General features: G+C 42.6%; 2 protein-coding genes across 3 annotated transcripts in view; one reads left to right on the top strand and one right to left on the bottom strand.

Moving 5' to 3' along the window:
- Positions 1-10,089, bottom strand: part of LOC139154136 (zymogen granule membrane protein 16-like) — a 24,583-nt gene extending 14,494 nt beyond the window's left edge. Inside the window, exons 1-2 of the mRNA XM_070728567.1 lie at positions 10,049-10,089; positions 9,814-9,930 (exon numbers count right to left, since the gene is read on the bottom strand). Of these exons, the coding sequence (XP_070584668.1) occupies positions 9,814-9,930; positions 10,049-10,089 (158 nt within the window). The remainder of the gene's footprint in view (positions 1-9,813; positions 9,931-10,048) is intronic.
- The window catches only part of LOC139175676 (serine/threonine-protein kinase NLK2-like), a 27,340-nt gene continuing 12,432 nt past the window's right edge, over positions 9,644-24,551 (top strand). The window contains exons 1-4 of one of the 2 annotated variants that reach the window (XM_070766873.1): positions 9,644-11,493; positions 15,882-16,011; positions 19,739-19,794; positions 23,559-23,665. In XM_070766873.1, the coding sequence (XP_070622974.1) occupies positions 11,252-11,493; positions 15,882-16,011; positions 19,739-19,794; positions 23,559-23,665 (535 nt within the window). In that variant the 5' untranslated portion in view covers positions 9,644-11,251. The remainder of the gene's footprint in view (positions 11,494-15,881; positions 16,012-19,738; positions 19,795-23,558; positions 23,666-24,551) is intronic. The other variant, XM_070766872.1, reaches the window with a different exon arrangement.

Here is a 24,551-nt window from a genome sequence, read left to right on the forward strand (position 1 = left end):
GAGTCTCGGAACGCATCCCCCGCGAAAATCGAGGGAACACTGTATATCCTTTCTTCTATTCCTATATCTTTTCTTCTATTCTTTCATTGATTTATTGTATTCCTGTATCTTTCTTCTAGTCTTTCATTGATTTAACTTACTATAGGTTTATCCTCTGTAACCTTCATCATGTTTTGGACAAAATAAATAAATAAATAAACTTTTGTATGGTTTCTAAATAGAGCACTGCAATTCTTATGTGAATCCCGTGGTTACTAAATGAATTTGTGAATAACCCAGTTGACTTTGCTCATAGAAACATAGAAACATAGAAGTCTGACGGCAGAAAAAGACCTCATGGTCCATCTAGTCTGCCCTTATACTATTTTCTGTATTTTATCTTAGGATGGATATATGTTTATCCCAGGCATGTTTAAATTCAGTTACTGTGGATTTATCTACCACGTCTGATGGAAGTTAGTTCCAAGGATCTACTACTCTTTCAGTAAAATAATATTTTCTCATGTTGCCTTTGATCTTGCCCCCAACTAACTTCAGATTGTGTCCCCTTGTTCTTGTGTTCACTTTCCTATTAAACACACTTCCCTCCTGAACCTTATTTAACCCTTTAACATATTTAAATGTTTCGATCATGTCCTCCCTTTCCCTTCTGTCCTCCAGACTATACAGATTGAGTTCATTCAGTCTTTCCTGATACGTTTTATGCTTAAGACCTTCCACCATTCTTGTAGCCCATCTTTGGGCCCGTTCAATTTTGTCAATATCTTTTTGTAGGTGAGGTCTCCAGAACTGAACACAGTATTCCAAATGTGGTCTCACCAGCGCTCTATATAGCGGGATCATAATCTCCCTCTTCCTGCTTGTTATACCTCTAGCTATGCAGCCAAGCATCCTACTTGCTTTCCCTCATCAGAAGTTGGCTGGGAAGGTTGCCAATGCTGATCACACAACTGGGATGCACCAGGATCATAAATATATCTTGGTGGTGGAGGGCCCAAATTTTGATCAAGTGACCATGAGGATACTGCAAAGATCAGGTGAAGATTGTTAAGTCCCTTTTTCAGTGCTGTTGCAACTTTGAGTGTTCATTAAACGAATAGTTGTAAGTCAAGGATTAGCTGTATTGTCTTCCTTAAAGCCAGCAGCATCCTTCCACCTTGCAGAAGGCTGTTAGGTTTCTCTCCCAAATGACTCAGTCAATTTCTTCTGCTTAATTCGAATAAAAGAGGATTTGCAGATGTTAAGAAAACATGTGGTAGACTTTACAGCCATTATGCATCTTGTTTATGTCTCCAGGATTCAAAGGTTTGAAAACTACCCCAAACAAATTAGACCAAATGGCACACTGGAGTCCTCCATACGTATCGCATCAAAATGCTGCTTTTAATGTAAACTATAGCAAGCCTCTACTGCATTTCAGTATGATTTATACCTCTACATTTACAATGACGCATACAGATGAATATATGCAAAGTTAATGCAAAGCAGCGTCCTCTCTTCTCCTTCTTTAATGATGGATTTCCTCCTTTATGGAGATGCATAAACAGAAACTGATGAAGATGGAAGATAAAGTAAGAGATGAATTTCATGTAAATATTCACCACAAAGTTTAAGCCCTGGTGAGTTCAATAAAGCAGAAGGTGGATTTCTCATTTTAGTGAAATGAATTTTTAATGCCTGCTATGACAGAGCAGGCTATACCATTTCTCACTAGAGACAACAAGAAAGTTGTGGGTTATACACGGATAGTCCTTGACCTACGATTACAATCAAGTCCAACATTTCTGTTGTTGGCACTTATTAAGTGTGGTTTGCCCCATTTTACAACCCTTTCTTGCTACTTCACCAGAAGAGCTCTTCACTCCTCCACTCGTAATAGAATAGAATAGAACAGAATTTTATTGGCCAAGTGTGATTGGACACGCAAGGAATTTGTCTTGGTGCACATGCTCTCAGCGTACATAAAATAAAATATACTGTACATTTGTCAAGAATCATGTGGTATGACACTTAATGAATGTTGGGAGACCAGTGCTCTTTGCTATCCGAAAAGAGGGCTTAGGTTAAGTGAATTTTCATGATAAAGAACATTGTTTTGAATTTTCAAACGTGTGTGTGTCTGAAATTTGTACCTGTGAATTTTTGGGAGGAGTCTAGCAGAGAGCCCGACAGAACACTTGCTAAGATGGGTTGACTTCAACTCCTAGTCATGCTGGCTGGGGAATTCTGGGAGTTGGAAGTCCAAACATCTCAGTTGCCAAAATTAACAGGATGTTAAATATAAAATGATCCATATAAAATGGAGATGGTAGTGTTAGTAATAAGGAGTGATATGGGTGAATTCAGAGAATTCATAAGGTACATAAGTGCACCAGTGTGCCTTTCGTCCCTTGTCCAATTGTCTTTCCTTTATCTCATATATCATATATATTTTCTTCCTTTCATATATCTTCTCCTCTATTTTATATTTTCTTTATATATATTGCCTCATGTCTATTCTCTTCTATATGTATTGTGTATTGGACAAAATAAAGAAATAAAATTAAAAAAAAAAATTAAAGAGGCAGCTATAGATAGTATAGCAAACTAGACGGATCATGAGGTCTTTTTCTGCTGTCAATCTTCTATGTTTCTGTTTCTAAGTGGGTGAGGGAGTTTTAGGTTGGAAGGATGCAACAAAATGGACAATACAAAATTGGTACCGGTACATGGTAGAACACATTCAGTTCAAAATTATGGATATAAAGATGAATATGATTAATGAAAATAAAGTGAAAGAACTGATGAGACGATGGGACAGGGTTAGAGGTTATATGATTAGTAGAATTCAAGACCAAGGTATAAAGAATAAACTGGAATCACTCTATAATTTATAAATATTGTGATGTTCTTGGTTTAAAATGATATTAAATACGGTAGCTACACACTCATTTTGGTGGAGGAGTCTGAATGAATGATGTTGGTTGGTGGGAGCACGTATCACAGTGCACTGTGTTTTATTATTTTATTATTATTATTTATTAGATTTGTATGCCGCACTTCTTGGAAGACTCGGGGCGAAGACTGTTTATGTAGTGTGTATCTGTTATTATTAAAATATTAATAAAATTTATTTTAAAAAACCAAGCATCTCAAAGTTGCCAAGATTGGGAAACCCTGCTATAAGTGAAAAAAACAACAACCCATGACTTTAAAATAAAACCTATAAAGCCCTTCATGGCATCGGACCAGAATATCTCCGGGACCGCCTTCTGCTGCACGAATCCCAGCGACCGGTTAGGTCCCACAGAGTTGGCCTTCTCTGGGTTCCGTTGACTAAGTAATGTCGTTTGGCGGGAACCAGCCCCCCCCATATATCAGAGTTGCCCTCACCCTCCTTGCCTTTCGCAAGCTCCTTAAAACCCACCTCTGTCGTCAGGCATGGGGGAATTGAAATTTCCCTTTCCCCTAGGCTTATAGAATTTATACATGGTTGTGCTTGTATGTATGAGTGGTTCTTTAAATTGGGGTTTTTTAGATTGTTTTTAATATTAGATTTGTTTACATTGTCTTTTTATATTGTTGTTAGCTGCCCTGAGTCTTCGGAGAGGGGCGGCATACAAATCTAATAAATAAAATAAATAAATATATAAAAAACAATTTAAGCCTGGCAAATCAGTGGTCTGAGAACGAGATACAGTCATGTCATATGTGAGTTGCATTTATGTGCAAATGACATTTTAGCTCTGAATTCAGCTCACACCAGCCCTTACCAGGGCCAAACTTTGCATGTGGGTGAAAACACTGAATTTTTGTGACGGTGAAGAAGTTTTCAGAATGGTTAGACCACTATTCTAACTTGTACAGACAAACATTGAGAAATACATCTATTCTTTTTTAAACCTTGCAAATAGAAATTTCATATAAGGAAAAGGGTGGGTCCCGACATTGGGAACTTTTTTTGTTGTTTTTGAAGGAACTAGTTTTTCAAGACTGAACATCTGCAAAGAGCAGTACTATATCTGTGAACACATTGGTAACCACTGATAACCAACCCCTGTTGCTTAACTTTCTGACCTACTATTAACTTTCTTTCTTTCTTTCTTTCTTTCTCTTCCTTCCTTCCTTCCTTTTTTCCTTCCTTCCTTCCTTCATTTATTTATTTGTTTATTTATATTAGATTTGTATGCCACCCTTCTCCGAGGACTCGGGGCGACTCACAGCATATAATATAACAATACAGTGCAATGGCAAATCTAATTAAATGTAAAATTACAATCTAAAAATCCAATATTTTAAAAAAAATCATACCAGTTCAATCATACAACATATATCTCACTTCGTTGGCCAGGGGGCTGAGACCTAATTGCCCCAAGTTTGGCGACATAGGTGAGTCTTGGGACTCTTATGGAAGGCGAGAAAGAGGTGGGCAGTGCGAATCTCTGGGGGGGGGGAGCTGATTCCAGAGGGCCGGGGCCCTCACAGAGAAGGCTCTTCCCCTAGGCCATGCCAAGCGACATTGTCTGGCTGACAGGATCTGTAGAAGTCCGACTCTGTGGGACCTAATTGATCCCTTGGACTCATGCATCAGAAGGCGGTCCTGCAAGTAATCCTTGTCTTATAGACCGTATTGGGACAAGAACTTCCATTGCTAAACAACACAGTTGTTAAGTGAATCAGACACAATGTCTTCTGACAAAATTGTTAAGGTAATCCTTCAGTTCTTAAATGAATTCTGTGGTCGTTAAGCAAATCCAGCTTCCCTCGACCGTCTGCCAGTAGGGACTGGCACAGATGCAAATAGAAGTTATATGACCTTGGGATGTTGCAGCCATTTAAATTCATACCGTTTGCCAAGTGTCTGAATTTCGTTAACAGTGGGATTGCTGCAACAGTTGTTAAGTGTGAGGACTGGTTGTAAGTCACCTTTTTCCAGTGCTGTTTTCACTTTAAATGGTCATGAAACAAATGTTTATAACTTGAGGACTGCCTGTAGAGAGGAGGTGCTGGGACTTGTCCATCAAATGGTGGTTTAAATCCAAGCCTAGCATTTACATTTGGCAACCTTCTCCAGGTCCTGCCAGCCAGGCCATGCCGTGTGGCAGGGCATAGGGCAGTGATGGTGAACCTATGGCATGGTTGCCATAGGTGGCACATGGAGCCTATCTGCCGACATGCGAGCTGTTTATTTTTTATTTTATTTTTATTCATTCATTTGTCCAATACACAATACATATGGAAGAGAATAGACATGAAGTAATATACATAAAGATAATATGTAAAAATAGAGGAGAAGATATATGAAAGGAAGAAAATATATATGATATATGAGATAAAGGAAAGACAATTGGACAGGGGACGAAAGGCACACTAGTGCACTTATGTACGCCCCTTAATCAGTGTTCCCTCTAATTTTTTTGGGGGGGAGGGCGGAAAAGTATAGTGTCTGAGCGGCAGTCCCTTTGGGACTGGGTGGCACAGAAATAATAAATTAATAAACAAACAAACAAACAAACAAACAAACAAACAAATAAAAAACCCACCCTGTTTTGCCTCAGAGAATTTCAAAATAAAATACTGTACTGTGTGTCTATAACAGTGAGCTCATAATAGGGCAACTCTATCAATATCAAAATGCCACTTAAATAGTTGAGCTAGTTTCAAACTAGATTTTGATTTTCTTTCTCTCTTCCTTACTCCCATTTTTTTTCTTTCACTTTTCCTTCCTCTCTTTTTTCTATCCGTTTCTCTCGCTTCCTCTCTTCCTCTCTCTCTCCTTCCCTCTCACTCTTTCCCTCTCGGCTTCTGGGCAGGTTTGATGATGATTTTTAAGTGAGCGATTGCTCACTGCTCAGCTTAGAGAGAACTATGCCCTTAATGACCTCTTAGGAACCTGGAGAAGTCAATCGTGGATAGTCTAAGGGAGAAATGTTGGGGGTTAGGGGTTGACACTATTAAGTCCGGTAATGAGTTCCATGCTTCGACAACTCGATTGTTAAAGTCATATTTTTTACAGTCAAGTTTGGAGTGGTTAATATTAAGTTTGAATCTGTTGCGTGCTCTTGTGTTGTTGCGGTTGAAGCTGAAGTAGTCGTTGACCAGTAGGATGTTGCAGCATATGATCTTGTGGGCAATACTTAAATCGTGTTTTAGGCGCCGTAGTTCTAAGCTTTCTAGACCCAGGATTGTTAGTCTATTTTGTTGCCTTAGCTCAGCTCCAACGTGCATGTGTGCTGGTCAGCTGATTTCAGCTCGCACAGAGGCTCTGGGAGGGCGTTTTTGACTTCCAGAGAGCCTCCAGGGGGATGGGGAAGGGCATTTTTACCCTCCTCTGGTTCTAGGGAAGCCTTTGGAGCATGGGAGGGCGAAACACAAACCTACTGGACCCACCAGATGTTGGGAAAGAGGCCATTCCAGCCTTCAGAGGGCCTCCAAGTGATGAGGCAAGCTGTTTTTGCCCTCCCGGGGCATTGAATTATGTGTGTGGGCACTCGGGCATGCGTGATAGCGTGCACCCATGCTCTTTCAGCACCCGAGGGAAGAAAGGTTCGCCATCACTGGTCTAGGGGAAGAGCCTTCTCTGTGGCGGCCCCAGCCCTCTGGAATCAACTCCCCCGGAGATTCGCACCGCCCCCACCCTCCGAGTCTTTCGCAAAGCTCTAAAAACACATCTCTGTCGACAGGCCTGGGGGCACTAAGAACTTTTAATATCCCTGGCTCATGAATGAAGAATAATTAGTATGAATACGGATGTCTGTTTCTTAAATGTGCAGGCGTTTATAGAATTAACTTAGATTTTTATGTTTCCAGAAGGGATATTTTTAGTACATTTAAATATTTAAATATTAGATTTCTTGATAGAGATAGATAGATAGATAGATAGATAGATAGATAGATAGATAGATAGATAGATAGAATTCTTTATTGGCCAAGTGTGACTGGACACACAAGGAATTTGTCTTGTATGTTTTGTTGATGTATTCTTGTATTCCTTGTTGTGAGCCGCCCTGAGTCCCAGGAGAAGGGCAGCATAGAAATCTGATCAAATAAATAAATAAGTAAACCTTATTCTGTTCCTTTGCTCTGTGCTGGGATTATTAGCAAAAACCAAAGACAAATTAAATCGATTTCACAAACCTTTAAGACTTGTGGATTTTAACCTATCTCTCTCCCCCGCCTGCCACCCCAAGCAAGATCCCCAAAAACAATATATAAATAATAAAACAAAAACACATTCCCTGCTCTTTTTTTCCTCTGCTTAAAAACATTTCTCCCTTTCTTCTGTTGTAAGGAATATCCTTCTGGCTCGGTTCCAAGACACTGGAAGCATGGGACTGCTTGGAATGATGGTTTAATGGAGAACAGCAGAATCAACCTGGTTTGAGGTCCCAGGGTTAGAGGGATCACATGACCCAAGGGTGTTGAGGGAAAGAAGCAGAGGTGGGTTCCACTCAATGCGCCCCAGTGCAGCAGTCCGGTAGTAGCCTGCCGATTGCGCAATTTACATACAACAGCTCTTGTGCTGTCTTTCCAAGTCCGTGACTGACGCCATTTTGTTTTTAATTATTTTTTCAGTGCTTTTTTGCTTCTGCGCATGTGTGGAAACAAAATTGTGCAAGAGTAAGCTCGTGCATGTGCTATTTTCAGTGTTTTGCTTCTGCGCATGCACATAGCGACGTGCAAAACATTGCAATATGTGCACAGCACACCAGTATGGAAACAAAAGTAGCCTGCTGCTGAAGAGAAGGGCCTGTGATGCTGAGAGTGCTGGGTTTTATACCCTCTGTCGGGCCCCACCTTAAGAATTTCCTGTCCCTGTGCAGTGGTTCTCAACCTTTCTAATGCCGCAACCTCTTAATACTGTTCTTCATGTTGTGGTGACCCCCAACCATAAGTCTAGCGCCAATTTTCCAAACAGAGCTTTAAGTTGATTGGCAGGAAGGTAAGAGGGGACCCCCACTATAAACGTCTGATTGGTCAGATTGTAAAAATATGTTCCAAGAAGCCAGAATAGAAGATTTAGTACCTAACACCAAGGAAAATTTGTCTTTTCCCATGGTCTTAGGCGACCCCTGTGAAATGGTCATTCGACCCCCAGAGGGGTCCCGACCCCCAGGTTGAAAACCACTGCTGTAGAGAAATGTAACCCCTTGGCTATCAGACTCGCAGGGGTATCTGTATAGGTTTTCCTGAATCCAAGTCTTGGCTGATGTAATCTTCCCAGGTACCATTGCTGAGATGGGTAGAACGCTTGTCCTATTCTGTTCTAAAGGTGAAGGTCTTAATCCCATTATGTAGAATAGACTGGTCCAAGCTATTAACAAAGGTGGGGGCTAGGAGTGAGTCTGCTTCCTGCCTAAAAGCATGTTTCTCGATTTCTCTAGGGGTATTCTGTATAATATGCTGCCTTTAAAAAAAAAAATTCCTAAAATATTTTACTCCTCGGAGGAAGGGAGGTGGTAATTTATTACACCTCTCTGCCCTCACTTTTCTTCCCTTCCTTCTCCCTCTTCCCTCGCTTGTCAGGCCAGATAGACTTATTTTGTCTATTATTCTTTAAGTTAAAATATTTTCTTTATTGGTATAACGAATTTGGTATGATATGGGCGTAATAGGTATATGAAAATAAAGATATTTAGGAAATTAAATACTCAATAAAGAGTGCATAGAAGGTGGCTAGGAAATAAATTACTATTGATAGAATATGGATAACCAAAATGATTAATAGTGGATATCCGTTGTATTTACCAGAACATGAAATATTTAACAATATAAGGAATTACATTTTCCCTCCTCATATGATGATGTAAAGTATACAGTACTTTGATTGTTATTTGTTATGGTGTTGTTGTTTTTCCTTCTTCCTTGTTTGTGTCATTTTTGTTTCTTTTTCTTTTCTTGTATTCTGTAAATGTATCTTTATCTATTTTTGGTTGTTATGTTTTTAAAGAATTTAAATAAAAAGTATTCGATAGGAAAAAATAAATAAAATAAGATATTGTTTCTTTTTTTGTTAGACAGACTGAATAATTTTGGATTGGAAATGAGACTTAGGATCTTTCATTATTTTTTATATACTGTACTACTAGACCTTTTAAGTATGTATTGTTAATCATTGAAGGTACAGTATATGTGTTGTTATGTATGTATGTTTTTATGGTGGAGAAACAATAAAAACTTTATTTTTTAAAAAAATATTTATTTTTGTTTGTTTGTTTTGGCAGAATTTTTATCAAGCTTCCACCCACCCAAAACTCCATATAAAATGTAGAATAAAATAAAATAAGGGCAAATGAAGGAAGCAAAACAGAAAGTAAGGGAGGGAAGACTAACTTTTATTAAAGAACTATTCATTGGACGAGGAGGGGGAGGTCCTGTGTTCCCGACCCCCTTTTCAACAATTATCAGCAAAACACCTTGCAAAAAAATCCAGCCTCTCCTTCCATCCCCAAATCTAGAAATCGTGAATTTTTCCCCTCCATTTTTATTCAATTCCAAATTCAGACCGTTTCCCAGCTCTCGAGCCGCGTATTGTTCAGCCACGTGAGTTTTTTGAGGGGAAAAAAACCACCGCTTTTTTAGCTTTTCCTTTCCGGAGCCGTTTTAACCCCTCGGCGCCCCGGGCTCCTCTCCCTCCCGCCCGCTCCCCCGCAGACCCACGGCCGGCCCGCCCGCCTGCCTCTCTCCCGGCGGCCAGTAGATGGGGTCCGCCGGCGTCGCTGGGCCTCGCACGCAGCTTGCCTTTTCCTTCCTGCCTGGTTCCTGCCTTCCTTCCTTCCTCCAGCCCGTAAAGATGGACCCGCGGTGCCTCTAACAAAAGACTCCGCCAGACACCCAGCTTTCCACCGCCGCCGCTGCTGCTGTTGCTGCCGCCACTGTCGCCGCCGTTGCTGCTGCTGCTGCTGCTGCTGTTGCTCCTCTTCCAGCTCCTGCTCGCTGGGGTTTGCACGTCTGCCGGGGAAGTGGGGGTGCTTGGCGCGTCTGCGTCCCGGGGATCCCCTTTTGTCTCCGACCGCAGCGCCCCCCACCCTCGCCCCCCCATGCATTGCTGAGACGCTGCGAAGCCCACCTGGGGGGGGCGGGTGGGGGAAGGACCCCCTTCCGCACCATGGGCGCCCCCGCCTTCCCCCCCGCCGCCGGAGAGGGGCTGGCCCGCCGCTAGGACCCCTTCTTGGGCTTGAGGATTGGATCTCTTCCCCTGCCTGGGGAAGAAAAGTTGAGAACACCCCAAAATCTGCCTCTCAAAGCACCTTTGGGCCTCCGTTTGCACCCTCTTTATTCCCGGACACCTTGCAGATCCCGAACCCCTAAACTTTACCTCCACACTTAATCCCAGCATCCTCCTTCCAAATCTTGCTGTGGGGTGTAAAAGGGGTTCTTTCATACCTCCAGATTTGATCATATCTTCCTGAAGCCTAAAACAGGGCTGGTTGCCAAGATAGCTGCTTTCTCTGTGCCCCACTTTTTTTTAAAAAATTTCTTTTTACTGTAGCTGCCCTCCCGCCCCACTTTTTTGACTGTTGAGAAAGTTTCCCCAAAGCACACCCATGAGTTAAGGTTGTGTGATTCAGATGGCAGCTCTTCTTGTGTAGTTAACACCACATCCTCATTTGAGGTTTTCCATCCTGTTGGAAGGGGATATTTTTTTTGCAACTTTGGGCCTTTTGGGTCAAAGAAACCCTTCTAATATTTTGTGGGGAGCGCCCCTTCCCCTCCAGCATTTTCACAACTCACTAGAAAGGCAATAGACCTCATTTTTTTCAATTTGTGAAGTGCTCTTCCCAAACTTACTTCCATTTCTCTTGTTCTAGTGCCTCCCTTGCGTCTGAGCCTTCTTAGAAATCTTCCCTGATGTCTCCCACATCAGAGATTTGGTTAGAGAAGTGATTTTCACTTTCAGCCAGGGTGTATACAATCCCTAAAAACATATCAAACTATCCCAAAATACTGTATAATTTACCCTTGACTGTAAATTTAAAATAAGCCAAGATACCTCTTTTCTTTCGATTTTTTTTTAAACCTTAAGGGAAAATAAAACCTACTGTATTCATATAAAACACTGCTTTGCTGGAAGATACAATTTTGCATGCGTTTATTTATTTTGCTTGTGAGATTTGCCCTAATAAACCAGGGATTTTCCACGGAATAGTTCCCAAATCTCCTTCTTACAAACCACAATTGATTTGAATTCCAGTGCTTGGTTTTGCTCTTCTTCCAGTCTTCTTGTCCAAAGCCACTGTCTCTTAACGCACCTCTGTCCTCATTTGTCTGAATGGCTTTCCAAGACCCCAACCAGCCACTTCAAGCTCAGCTTTGTAGCAATGTTTTTGGGGCATTGACGGGGTTAATCCAGCCACCTTTAACTGCTGGACTAGGTGGGGGCCAGAAATATTATTGCAATAATGGAGTACAGATAGCTCCTCCCCAGCAACAGCAGGCAACACTTGGCAATGCAATGATGGTGGACCCGGAACCAGATCGGCCCATCGGTTATGGTGCTTTTGGTGTGGTATGGTGAGTGCAGAGTTATTTTACTGCTGCATGATTTATTTATTTATTTATTGGATTTGTATGCCACCCCTCTCCGAAGACTCGGGACGGCTAACAACAGTAATAAAACAATGTACAATAATAATCCAATAAATACTAAAAATGATTTAAAAAACCCCCATTAATATAAAAAGCCAAACATACATACAGACATACCATACATGAAATTGTAAAGGCCCAGGGGGAAAGAGCATCTCAATTCCCCCATGCCTGGCGGCAGAGGTGGGTTTTAAGTAGCTTACGAAAGGCAAGGAGGGTGGGGGCAATTCTAATCTCTGGGGGGAGTTGGTTCCAGAGGGCCTGGGCCGCCACAGAGAAGGCTCTTCCCCTGGGTCTCGCCAAGCGGCATTGTTTAGTTGACAGGACCCGGAGAAGACCCACTCTGTGGGACCTAACCGGTCACTGGGATTCGTGCAGCAGAAGGCGGTCCCTGAGATAATCTGGTCCAGTGCCATGAAGGGCTTTATAGGTCATAACCCACACTTTGAATTGTGACCGGAAACTGATCGGCAACCAATGCAGACTGATGGTGGAGAAAGATGAAGGTAGAGGCAGAAAAAGGATTAGAAGCACAGGTAGTTACCATCCCAACTTAGACCAAGATTTCCATTGCTAAGCAAGGTGACTTATAAGTGAGTCACACCCGATTTCACAAGCTTTTTTTGCTCTGGTTGTTAAGCAAATCACTGCAGTTATTAAGTAAATTTGGTTTCCCACATTGACTTTGCTTCAGATCGTGCAGAACGCAGCCGCGAGAGCCGTCGTGGGGCTTCCAAGATTCGCCCACGTTTCTTCAACACTCCGTGGCTTGCATTGGCTGCCGATCAGTTTCCGGTCACAATTCAAAGTGTCGGTCATGACCTTTAAAGCCCTACATGGCATCGGACCAGATTACCCCCGGAACCGCCTGCTACCACACGAATCCCAGCGACCGATAAGGTCCCACAGAGTTGGCCTTCTCCGGGTCCCATCGACTAAACAATGTCGTTTGGCGGGCCCCAGGGGAAGAGCCTTCTCTGTGGCGGCCCCGGCCCTCTGGAACCAACTCCCCCCGGAGATTAGAACTGTCCCCACCCTCCCTGTCTTTCGTAAACTACTCAAGACTCATTTATACCACCAGGCATGGGGGAGTTGAGATAGCTCTTCCCCCTAGGCCATTACAAGTCATGCATGGTATGTTTGTGTGTATGTTTGGTTTTATAATAGGGGGTTTTAGTTGTTTTTTATTATTAGATTGTACATGTTGTGTTTATTATTGTTGTTAGCTGCCCCGAGCCTGCGGAGAGGGGCGGCATACAAATCCAATAAATTATTATTATTATTATTATTATTATTATTATTATTATTATTATTATTATTATTATTATCATCATCATCATCATCATCAGAAGTCAGCTGGAAAGTTTCATGGGATGATCACATGGGAAACTGCATCCATTATAAATGCACACTGGTTACCACGTGCCTGAAGTTTGATCACATGACTATGGGGATGCTACAACACTTATAAGCATGAGGATTGGTCATATGTAACTTTTTTCAGTGACCTTAAAACTTCAAATGTTCCCTAAACAAATGGTTCTAAATCAAGGGCTACCTGCGAATCATAACAGAATTGAATTGAATAGAATTCTTTATTGTCCAAGTGTGATTGGACGCACAAGGAATTTGTCTTTGGTGCATATGCTCTCAGTTTACATAAAAGAAAAAAAACACATTAAGAATTGTAAGATGCAACATTCAGTGTTAGTCATAGGTTACTAATAAGCAATCAGATCATACTAGGAAACAAAACAATATATATCACAAAGATACAAGCAGCATGATTATAGTCATAATTGGGAGGAGGTAGCTAATAGGATGGGAAGAATAATAGTCATACAGTCTTGGCAAATAGTTCGACAGTGTTGTGGGAATTAGTTGTTTAGCAGGGTGATGGCATTCAGGAAAAAATAAACTATATAATTGTTCTGATGTGCAGTGCCCTGTAGTGCCATTTTGAGGGGCAGGAATTGAAACAATTTATGTCCAGGATGCGAGGGGTCTGTAGATGTTTTCACAATCCTCTTTTTGACTCATGCAGTACACATGTCCTCAGTGGAAAGCAGGTTGATAGCATTTTTTTTCCTGCAGTTCTAATTATCAGTTGAAATCTGTTTCTGCCTTGCTTGGTTGCAGAGCCAAACCAGACAGTTATAGAGGTGCAGATGACAGACTCAATGATTCCTCCGTAGAACTGAATCTACAGCTCTTTGGTCAATTTGAGCTTCCTGAGTTGGCACAGAAAGAACATTCTTTGTTGTGTTTTTTTGATGAAGTTTTTGATGTTAAGTGTGTATTTTAAGTCTTGAGATACCTAGAAACTTGAAGGTCTCTACTGTTGATACTGTGTGGTCTTGTAATGGAAGTACAGTGTTCCCTCAATTTTCGCGGGGGATGCGTTCCGAGACCGCCCACGAAAGTTGAATTTCCGCGAAGTAGAGATGCGGAAGTAAATACAGTGATCCCCCGCTTGTTGCGAGGGTTCCGTTCCAGGACCCCCCGCAACGAGCGGGTTTTCACGAAGTAGCGCTGCGGAAGTAAAAACACCATCTGCGCATGTGCAGATGGTGTTTTTAACTTCCGCAGCGCTAGCGAGGAGCCAAAGATTGGGGGCGGCGCGGGTGTTTTACAACGTCGCCGCCGACATGGGGGGCTCGCTAGCACCCCCCGAACCCCCAACCCGGGTTTGGGGGGGTGCTAGCAAGCCCCTCATGTCGGTGGCGACGTTTTAAAACACCGGCGCGGCTTTCCAATGAGTCCCGAAGACAAACACGGAAGTTTGACGTTTGTCTTCGGGACTCATTGGAAAGCTCCGATCGTTTTAAAGCAGGCGCGCTGTTCTCCGCTGACTTCTAAAGCGGGGAAGTTCGCTAGGAGTCAGTGGAGAACGGCGCGCCTGCTTTAAAACGATCGGAGCCGGCCGGCTCCGATCGTTTTAAAGCAGGCGCGCCGTTCTCCGCTGACTCCTAGCGAACTTCCCCGCTTTAGAAGTCAGCGGAGAACAGCGCGCCTGCTTTAAAACGCGCGCCTGCTTTAAAACGCGCGCCGTTCTCACCTGACTCCTAGCGAACTTCCCCGCTTTAGAAGTCAGCGGAGAACAGCGCGCCTGCTTTAAAACGCGCGCCTGCTTTAAAACGCGCGCCGTTCTCACCTGACTCCTAGCGAACTTCCCCGCTTTAGAAGTCAGCGGAGAACAGCGCGCCTGCTTTAAAACGCGCGCCTGCTTTAAAACGCGCGCCGTTCTCACCTGACTCCTAGCGAACTTCCCCGCTTTAGAAGTCAGTGGGGAACGGCGCGCCTGCTTTAAAACGCGCGCCTGCTTTAAAACGTGCACCTGCTTTAAAACGCGCGCTCTTCTCAGCTGACTCCTAGCGAACTTCCCCGCTTTAGAAGTCAGCGGAGAACAGCGCGCCTGCTTTAAAACGCGCGCCTGCTTTAAAACGCGCGCTCTTCTCAGCTGACTCCTAGCGAACTTCCCCGCTTTAGAAGTCAGCGGAGAACGGCGCGCCTGCTTTAAAACGCGCGCCTGCTTTAAAACGATCGGAGCCGGCCGGGCGAAGGGCGAAGGGCGGGCGAGCGGGTGCTGGGGGGGGGGGCTTCGCCCTCCCGCCAGCAAGAGGGGGAAGACCCAGGGAAGCCGCCCAGCAGCTGATCTGCCCGGCGCCATCTACGCATGCGTGCCCATAGAAAAAAAGGGCACGCATGCGTAGATGGTATTTTGACTTCCGGGTTCAAAATTCGCAAATTACCCTGTTCGCAATGGTTGGGGACGCAATAACCGGGGGATCACTGTACACTATTTTTGGCTATGAAAAATATCACAAGCCTTCCCTTAACACTTTAAACCCCTAAATTACAATTTCCCATTCCCTTAGCAACCATTTAGATTATTACCATGTTTATTTATTAAAGTTTATTTAGAAAATATTTATTAAAGGCGGATGGAAGTTTGGCGATGACATATGACGTCATCAGGCGGGAAAAACCGTGGTATAGGGGAAAAAACCGAGAAGTATTTTTTAATTAATATTTTTGAAAAACCGTGGTATATACTTTTCGCGAAGTTCGAACCCGCGAAAATCGAGGGAACACTGTATAGAGAAAAACAGTACACCTTAAAAGAAAGGAAATAGGGAAAAAAAGGAAAGGGAAAAATTGTTTTCCAATCTTCTTAAGAGCAGATCTTAAAATGTATTTATCTTTCGCCCTGTTTCTGTTTCTAAAATTACATTGTAAGTATCTCCTTTCTCTAGTCTACCCTTTCTAATCACCAAAAATTAAATTGTAAATAGACATTTTTCTTCTTGCAGGTCTGTGACGGATCCTCGGGATGGGTCGCGAGTTGCACTCAAAAAGATGCCTAATGTTTTCCAGAACTTGGTCTCTTGCAAGCGGGTCTTCAGAGAATTGAGGATGCTCTGTTACTTCAAGCATGACAATGTGAGTGTGGAAGAGTGTGGCAGAATTGCCTCGGGGCCAGAGGTGATCCTCCCCATAGCACCCAGCCTTTGGATTCCTCACATTTAGAAATGTGCATTGTGCAAATGTGTAGCCATATATTGATTTTTCAGTCGTTCTTGCTTATTTTCAAATTTAAACTTTTTATATACTGTTTTTACAGTCCAATAATTTTTACACTGCCCGGAGTCCCTCTGCGAGGAAAAAAAGGCAGTTTCAAAATTGTAAGGTCCTTCATGCTGTCTGAGCTGGGCTATTTTTTTTTGCAGACATTTCATTCTGAGATGATACAAGGTCTCCTGCAGTGGTGGTGGTTGGACTAAATCAGGGGTAGGCAAAGTTGGCTCTTCTATGACATGTGGACTTCAACTCCCAGAATTCCTGAGCTAGCATGATTGGCTCAGGAATTCTGGGAGTTGAAGTCCACAAGTCATAGAAGAGCCAACTTTGCCTACCCCTGGACTAAATGATCTCAAGGGCCTTCCAGCCTTATATTGATTCTATGACTACTCAGCTACCAAATTTTTGGGAGTATAAAACGCACTTGGATTGTAGAGGAGGAAAACAAGGAAAAAAGTATTCTGAACCAAATGGTGTAGGCAATATATTATTTAATAAAATACCAGTGTAGCAGAATACCTTTTACAAACATGTTTACTTTTTACAACCAGGTACATTTTTTTACAAACTTCAAACTTGACAGCTTTAAGACTTGTGGACTTCAACTCCCAGAATTCCTCCTCCAGTCATGCTAGCTCAGGAATGGGAGTTGAAGTCCACAAATCCTAAACTTGCCAAGTGTGAATACCTTTGCAACTCTTAATTCATTGGTCTTCAAACTTGACAGCTTTAAGACTTGTGGACTTCAACTCCCAGAATTCCTCCTCCAGTCATTCTAGATGGGGTAATTAGAAGGCAAAAGCACCCCTGCTTTTGCAAAAAGTGAGCTGTTTTTTGCTCGTTTTTTTCACAAAAATAGAGTAGGCAAAAAATCTTGGAAGCCTGCAGGGAGCTCCTGTGGGCCAGGGGATGGCAAAAATTGTCGTTTTTGCAAAACCTGACATTTTTTGTCAGGTTTTTTGGCATCCTGCAGCACCCAGGAGCTCCCTGCAGACTTCCCAGACTCTCTCTCCAAATATGAGACGCTGGTGTAGAGCTTTGGGACAGCAGAAATGGCCATACTCGGTGTATAAGATGCACCAACATTTCCACCCTCTTTCAGCAAAGGGAATGGTGCGTCTTATACTCTGAAAAATATGGTAGGTAACGTTCACCAGAATGATCTAATAACATAATGTTATGTAGTGGGTAATGAAATATCTGCAAAAAAGCAACCAAGTCCAGTACCATGGACTCCACAGTTCAAGGGTGAGCTACAAATATTATCTATTGGTTTCAGCATTTGATTAAAGTAAATATAAAATGGTGACTCCAGGCAGTTTACAGTGAACCCTCGAGTTTCGCGTCCTCAAGGATCGCGAAAGGGCTATTTCGCTAGTTTTCAACCCGGAAGTAAACTCCACCATCTGCGCATGCGTGCCCTTCCACGCATGCGTAGATGGTGGAGTTTCCCCGCCGGGCAGAGGCTTCCCTGGGTCTTCCCCCTCTTGCCCCGGTAAGACCCCAGCGGCGGTGGGCTGGAGCGTGAGCTTGGGGCAGCCTAGCTCCACTTCCCAGCTGGGAAGCGGAGCCGGCAACAGCGTGGGCGGGCGGGCGGCGCGCGCGAGCTTGGGGCAGCCTAGCTCTGCTTCCCAGCTGGGAAGCGGAGCCGGCAACAGCGTGGGCGGGGCGGCGCGCGCGAGCTTGGGGCAGCCTAGCTTCGCTTCCCAGCTGGGAAGCGGAGCCGGCAACGCGCGCGCGCTTGGGGAAACCCCAGATCCGCTCCCCAGCTGGGGAGCAGCCCCAGCAACGCGCGCGCGCGCTTGGGGAAGCCTAGCTTCGCTTCCCAGCTGGGAAGCGGAGCCGGCAACGCGCGCGCGCTTGGGGAAACCCCAGATCCGCTCCCCAGCTGGGGAGCAGCCCCAGCAACGCGCGTGCGCTTGGGGCAGCCTAGCTTCGCTTCCCAGGTGGGAAGCGGAGCCGGCAACGCGCGCGCGCTTGGGGAAACCCCAGATCCGCTCCCCAGCTGGGAAGCGGCCTGCGCGCGCTTGGGGAAACCCCAGATCCGCTCCCCAGCTGGGGAGCGGCCCCAGCAACGCGCGCGCGCTCCCCCAGCAACGCGCTGCGGCGGTGGAAGTAAAAACACCATCTGCACATGCGCAGATGGTGTTTTTACTTCCGCACCGCTACTTCGCGAAAAATCGATCATCGCTTGGGGTCCTGGAACGGAACCCTCGCGATGATCGAGGGTTCACTGTATAGTGGAGAGACAACAATGAAAGCAGTTGATCCCATATGTAATAACCCGGATCCAGAATAGGGTTCTCTGATGGAATGATCAGATGGATGGATACATTTTTTAAAAAATATGTCAGTGCTACCACGTGATTCAACTCATATCTCAAGATTCCAGAATGTTTCAGCAGGCTTCTTTATTGGAGAATGCACAGGAATGCAGAAGGAAGGGCGAGAAGAAAATCATTAAAATCAGTGAGAACAGCAGTAGAAAGAGATGGCCTGTCATGGCCCTCTTGATGCAAGCAGGGCCTTGCAACTCAAGCTCCGAATGGAGTAGGCCGGAGCTAATGGCAGCCTTGCTATTTGGCGCGAAGAAACTGGTGAAGGGCAGTTTCCCCTCAGGAACATTTGGAAGAAATGGGCACAAACTGATAAGAGTCAGGGTGGCGCAGTGGTTAGAGTGCAGTACTACAGGCTAGCTGCTAGATGTAGTTCAGCAGTTCAAGTCTCACCACCGGCTTAAAATTGACTTAGCCTTCCACCCTTCCGAGGTGGGTAAAATGAGGATCCAGATTGTTGGAGGAAATATGCTGATTCTATAAACCACTTATAGAGGACTGTAAAAGCACTGTGAAGCGGTATATAAGTCTAAATGCTATTGCTATTGCTGTGTGTAGGACAAAAGGAAGTTTGATGAAGGATCCCTTGCATTGATAGGATCATTTCAGGTATGGGTGGCAGGGCTGACTCTATTATTAGATAGCATGACTGCTCCTACCAGCTAAGTTTCAATACTGTTTCCAAGGATCTACATTATTAGTCGCTGTTGTCCTATTTTTATTAGTAGGAGGGGGCTACTGGTACATTATGCTCCATAGGTCTGTCATGCCCAAACACCATATTACAGTATAGCTGTTGGCTTCCATCACTGGTTCCTTGTCTGTGATGGCATACAGTTAGTCCTCAACTTAGAGCCACAGTTGAGCCCTTACATTTCTGTTAAGTGAGTTTTGCCCCATTTTACGACTTTGCCCCATTTGTTAAGCAAATCATACAGATGCTAAATTAGTACTACGGTGGTTAAATTAATCTGGCTTCCCTGTTGACTTTGCTGGTCACAAGGTTGCAAAAGGTGATTCCATCATTCAGAGACACTGCAACAACCATCATAAATATGAGTCAGTTGTTAAGCATTATTATTATTATTATTATTATTATTATTATTATTATTATTATTATTATTATTATCTGGATGTAAATCTCATAACCGCGGTGCTGTTACAAAGGTCGTAAGTATGAATGATGGTCGTAAGTCATTTTTTTCAGTGATGTGACTTTGCGTTTTGAGAATTTGGTTTCCTTTTCTCTTCAGGTCCTCTCAGCACTGGATATCCTCCAACCTCCACAGATTGACTGTTTTGAGGAAATGTATCCTTCATGCCACCTGTAGCTAAGTTATTTTCTTATTATTATTTTCCCTACTCTTCTGATGCTCCATTTTGTGCTATCTTTTATCTTTTGTTGCCTTTCTCCCCAGTACATCTTACATGTAAGGAGAGGAAGTGAAATATTTATTGATGGTTCTTGCTTTTCTTAAGTCTGGTTTATTTATTTTTTTTGTGGAGGGGGGAGGAGTAACATATTCATGTTATGTTTGCTTTGATTTTTCTCTTCGGGACTTTTTAAATTTCCTTCATTCACGGTACTGTTTTGGATCCCCTCACCTCTGTTATTTCCTCAAGCAGTTGTTTAATGTAGGTCTTTGAGGTTGTGCTTTCCACCATTTCTTGTCAAGTTTCTCAGTCTCCGTCAGCTATTTTCAAATGATCCAAGATCATGTGAAATCCTCTCCTTCTTGCCCCAATTTGTATGCAAAAGTTACTCACCTGAAAATGATTGAATGGTTCACTAGGTTTGTTCCAGATAGATTCTCTACGAGATTGAGAATGCTAGAGAATCTGAATGCTCAATCTTCTAATCCAGAGGTCTACAGTCATAGAAACATAGAAGATTGATGGCAGAAAAAAACCTCATGGTCCATCAAGTCTGCCCTTATACTATTTCTTGTATTTTATCTTAGGATGAATATATGTTTATCCCAGCCATGTTTAAATTCAGTTACTGTGGATTTACCAACCACGTCTGCTGGAAGTTTGTTTCAAGCATTTACTACTCTTTCAATCAAATAATATTTTCTCATGTTGCTTCTGATCTTTTCCACAACTAACCTCAGATTGTGCCCCCTTGTTCTTGTGTTCACTTTCCTATTAAAAACACTTCCCTCCTAAACCTTATTTAACCCTTTAACATATTTAAATGTTTCGATCATGTCCCCCCTTTCCCTTCTGTCCCCCAGACAATATAGATTGAGTTCATTAAGTCTCTCCTGATAAGTTTTATGCTTAAGACCTTCCACCATTCTTGTAGTGCGTCTTTGGACCCGTTCAATTTTGTCAATATCTTTTTGTAGGTGAGGTCTACAGAACTGAACACAGTATTCCAAATGTGGTCCTTTTTAAAAATAGGTACAGTTGCTATTTTAAATCTTTCAATAGCTGGCATAGAGGGCCTTCGTTTACCCAAAGGTAAGCTGCTGTCAATCATTCCTTCAAAACTCTGAAGAAGTTCTATACCAGCCTAAGTTCCTCTTAAGGTTTCTGGGCAGCTAAACAATCTTCCTATGAAGCATGAGATTGTCTAATATCTTCCTGCACTATGAGTTTCTTGCAATCTGGTGAGACCCAGAGGCTTTCTTGGAAATTATGTTCAAATATTGTTCTGCAACTGTGTTTCCTTGAAAATAACACTCTGTCTCATATTTTTTCGAACCCTGAAATAAGCGCTTGGCCTTATTTGGCACTCAAAGGCCCGATTGGGCTTATTATCAAGGGATATTTTATTTTGGCAGGGTAGCTCCCGGTTTGAATTTTTTGGACAGTAAGTGTGAATCTAATAGAATATGAGGTGGGCATGGAACCTGGTGGATACCAAGGTCTCTGGTGGTCTGGACACCATACTGGAGACTCTTTGCTAGAATCTTTGCTGGAGACAGTGGCTTTATATTTAATGAAGAGTAATGAGAATGGATGGTCAAGAATGGTCTGACCGTTAAATCCTTGATATTTTTTGAGCTTAATTATTTGCTCAGAGCTTCAAGCTCTGTTTTCAATCTCAGAGAGCATCAATGATGTTATGATTCAATTGTGATCTACATATATTCTCTTCTTTTAAAAAAAAAATATTTTTATTGTTTTTCAAAAGACAGACAAAAACAAACAACATTAAACATTTAAGGAGCTACCATTGCTCCGCTTGTCATAGAAGTCTAACTAATACAGAAAAAAACCCTAACTATAGTCAGATCGATACAGAAATGTCATACGTGCACATTACATTCTTGTTAAATTTAACTCTATATTCTTTATGTTAATTAAATTTCTTTATCTATAAAATATCAAATACTTATTCAAAAAATAAAATATAGAAAATAACACTTCTGACTTTATCATACTTTAAGAAAAAGGAGAAAAGAGACCAAAAACTCTATGTTTATATTGTTTTTATATTCTCTTCTAATGGTCTAATTGTTCTTGTCTCTTCTCTTTATTCAGTATGTCAAATGTTGCAGCACCTAGATAGGCCTATCATACCTTACGAGTAACCTTTACAACTTTACCTCCTCTCTCCTTTGCTATTAATTACTAAAAGCTATGACACTATCTTTTAACCTCAGAGGTCAACAATCAAATTTTACTTGTTTTAATTTATAGGCTGCCCATCTCATTAACAAGCAATTCCGGGAAGTTTACGAGCATCAATGCTCACAGAAACCATTGCCTCAGATATGGTGGTGGGTTTTTTTTAAAAAATTGTTAAGAATACACTAATCTTTTCACAATCCCCCATTAGAGTATGTGGTGAGATTGTCAAAATTTCATGAAATTTGAGCTGCATTTGTGGGCAGGAAGTAACTCATCTGGAGATTGGACAGTGGTGTCTAACACTAGAAAAGATTTCTTAGGTTTATTGTATCTCCCCTTTCGTCTTCTTTTATCTTCCTTGCAATTGAGATAAAGAGTTTTCATACTGATTTTTAAAAATTCTTAATTTATTTTTATTTTATTTATTCGATTTTTATGCCGCCCTTCTCCTTAGACTCAAGGCGGCTTATAACATGTTAGCAATAGCACTTTTTAACAGAGCCAGCATATTGCCCCCACAATCCGGGTCCTCATTTTACCCACCTCAGAAGGATGGAAGGCTGAGTCAACCTTGAGCCAGTGGTGAGATTTGAACTGCTGACCTGCAGATCTATAGTCAGCTTCAGTGGCCTGGAGTACAGCACTCTACCTGCTGCGCCACCCCGGCTCTATCTAACTTAATAATAGTTATGGTTAGTCCATTCTCAGATGCATTTCTTATCTCAGGTACCTTAACTGCAACTTTCTGTTTTGGAAGTGCATTTCATGTTCTGTAGTTTTATTTTTTTATTTTTGCCAGTTTTTTCTTAATTTTGTGTCCTCCAAATGTTAGTTGGAATCCCAGTCCATGTACAGAGTTACAGGTTAGGGATAGCTGATTTATATACAATGGTACCTCTACTTACGAAAGTAATTCGTTCCGTGACCAGGCACTTAAGTAGAAAAGTTTGTAAGAAGAAGCAATTTTTCCCATAGGAATCAATGTAAAAGCAAATAATGTGTGCGATTGGGGAAACCAGAGGGAGGGTGGAGGCCCTGTTTCTTCCTAGGAGATTCCTAGAGAGGCCCCACAGAGGCTTCTCCCCACCTTTTCCAGCCCTGTTTCCTCCCAGGAGATTCCTAGAGAGGCCCCATGGAGGCTTCTCCCTGCCTTTTCCGGTTACATTTTCGGAGACTCGGGTTTGTAAGTAGAAAATGGTTCTTGAGAAGAGGCAAACAAATCTAGAACACCCGATTCTTATCTAGAAAAGTTCGTAAGTGGAGGCGTTCTTAGGTAGAGGTACCACTGTATTTTTATTTCTCAATTTTCTTTTTTTTTATCCTACTCTGTCCATGCCCTTTGATATTTGTGCCTTCTAATTCTATTGAAATCTGTTGGTTTTACAAAATGGTGGAAAAGTAATTTTTACTTACAATGGGAAGAGCTGGGTATTTAGATGTCTTCCATTCTCTACTTCCTTCCCCATCACCCTCCTTGACAATGACCATCAGTTATGTTATCACTGAATTGATGCAAAGTGACCTTCACAAAGTCATAGTTTCTCCACAACCGCTCAGTTCCGATCATATCAAGGTCTTTTTGTATCAGATCCTCAGGGGTAAGTCTGACACGCAAATGCCACAAATCAGGAACTATCAATTTGGGCAAAGTTCTTTATTTAGATTTGGTATGAATGTATCTGGCTTGGCAACCATATAACATGGCTGGGCTAGTAATCATTGAGAAGAAGAATGTGAACAAGTAGGATAATGTCTATACAGAGGTGACAGGTTGATGCACAGCCTGTAATTGTAGAATCACCAATTCCAAGTTAGAAGATTCCATAAGTTGTGGGTGCCAGAACTTAATTAAAACTAGGAATAGGATGAGAATAATCAGATGTATGGAAGGTAAGTCTTATGAAGAATTAGAGAGAGTAAAGGGCAGCATCTCAAAGGGGAAGCTGTATCTCAGGGGCTTCAAGTCCCATGAAGAAGGAGGAGGTCCAATTCATTGATAGCATGCTATCTGTCTAAGACGGGTAGGCAAAGTTGGCTCTTCTATGACATGTGGACTTCAACTCCCAGAATTCCTGAGCCAGCATGATTGGCACAGGAATTCTGGGAGTTGAAGTCCACAAGTCACAGAAGAGCCAACTTTGCCTTCCCCTGGTCTAAGACTTTTGACAGTTGAGTGGTTGGCCAAGTGAAATACTTGGAGGAATGTTGAGATCGCTACATGTCTTTGAATTGGAGGCAAAGCCATGGGGGTTTGATGAGATGACCAAAGACATTTGTATTTCTGTTATGCCTCCTGAAGGATCACTTACACATGTCCTCTTACATTTTCTCCTCTCTCATGTTGACCCAATTTCTTAAGCCCCTTTCTCTCGCCCCTTTCCTTTAAGGCTGCCGTTCTTCTTAACGGTGTCCTATGGTACTGCATTTACTTTAATAGTTTCCCTTCTCTTTTCCCTTCTTTTCTGACATTTACGGCACAGCTGC

This window comes from Erythrolamprus reginae, chromosome Z (assembly GCF_031021105.1).
Source record: "Erythrolamprus reginae isolate rEryReg1 chromosome Z, rEryReg1.hap1, whole genome shotgun sequence".
Taxonomy (NCBI): Eukaryota; Metazoa; Chordata; class Lepidosauria; order Squamata; family Dipsadidae; genus Erythrolamprus; species Erythrolamprus reginae.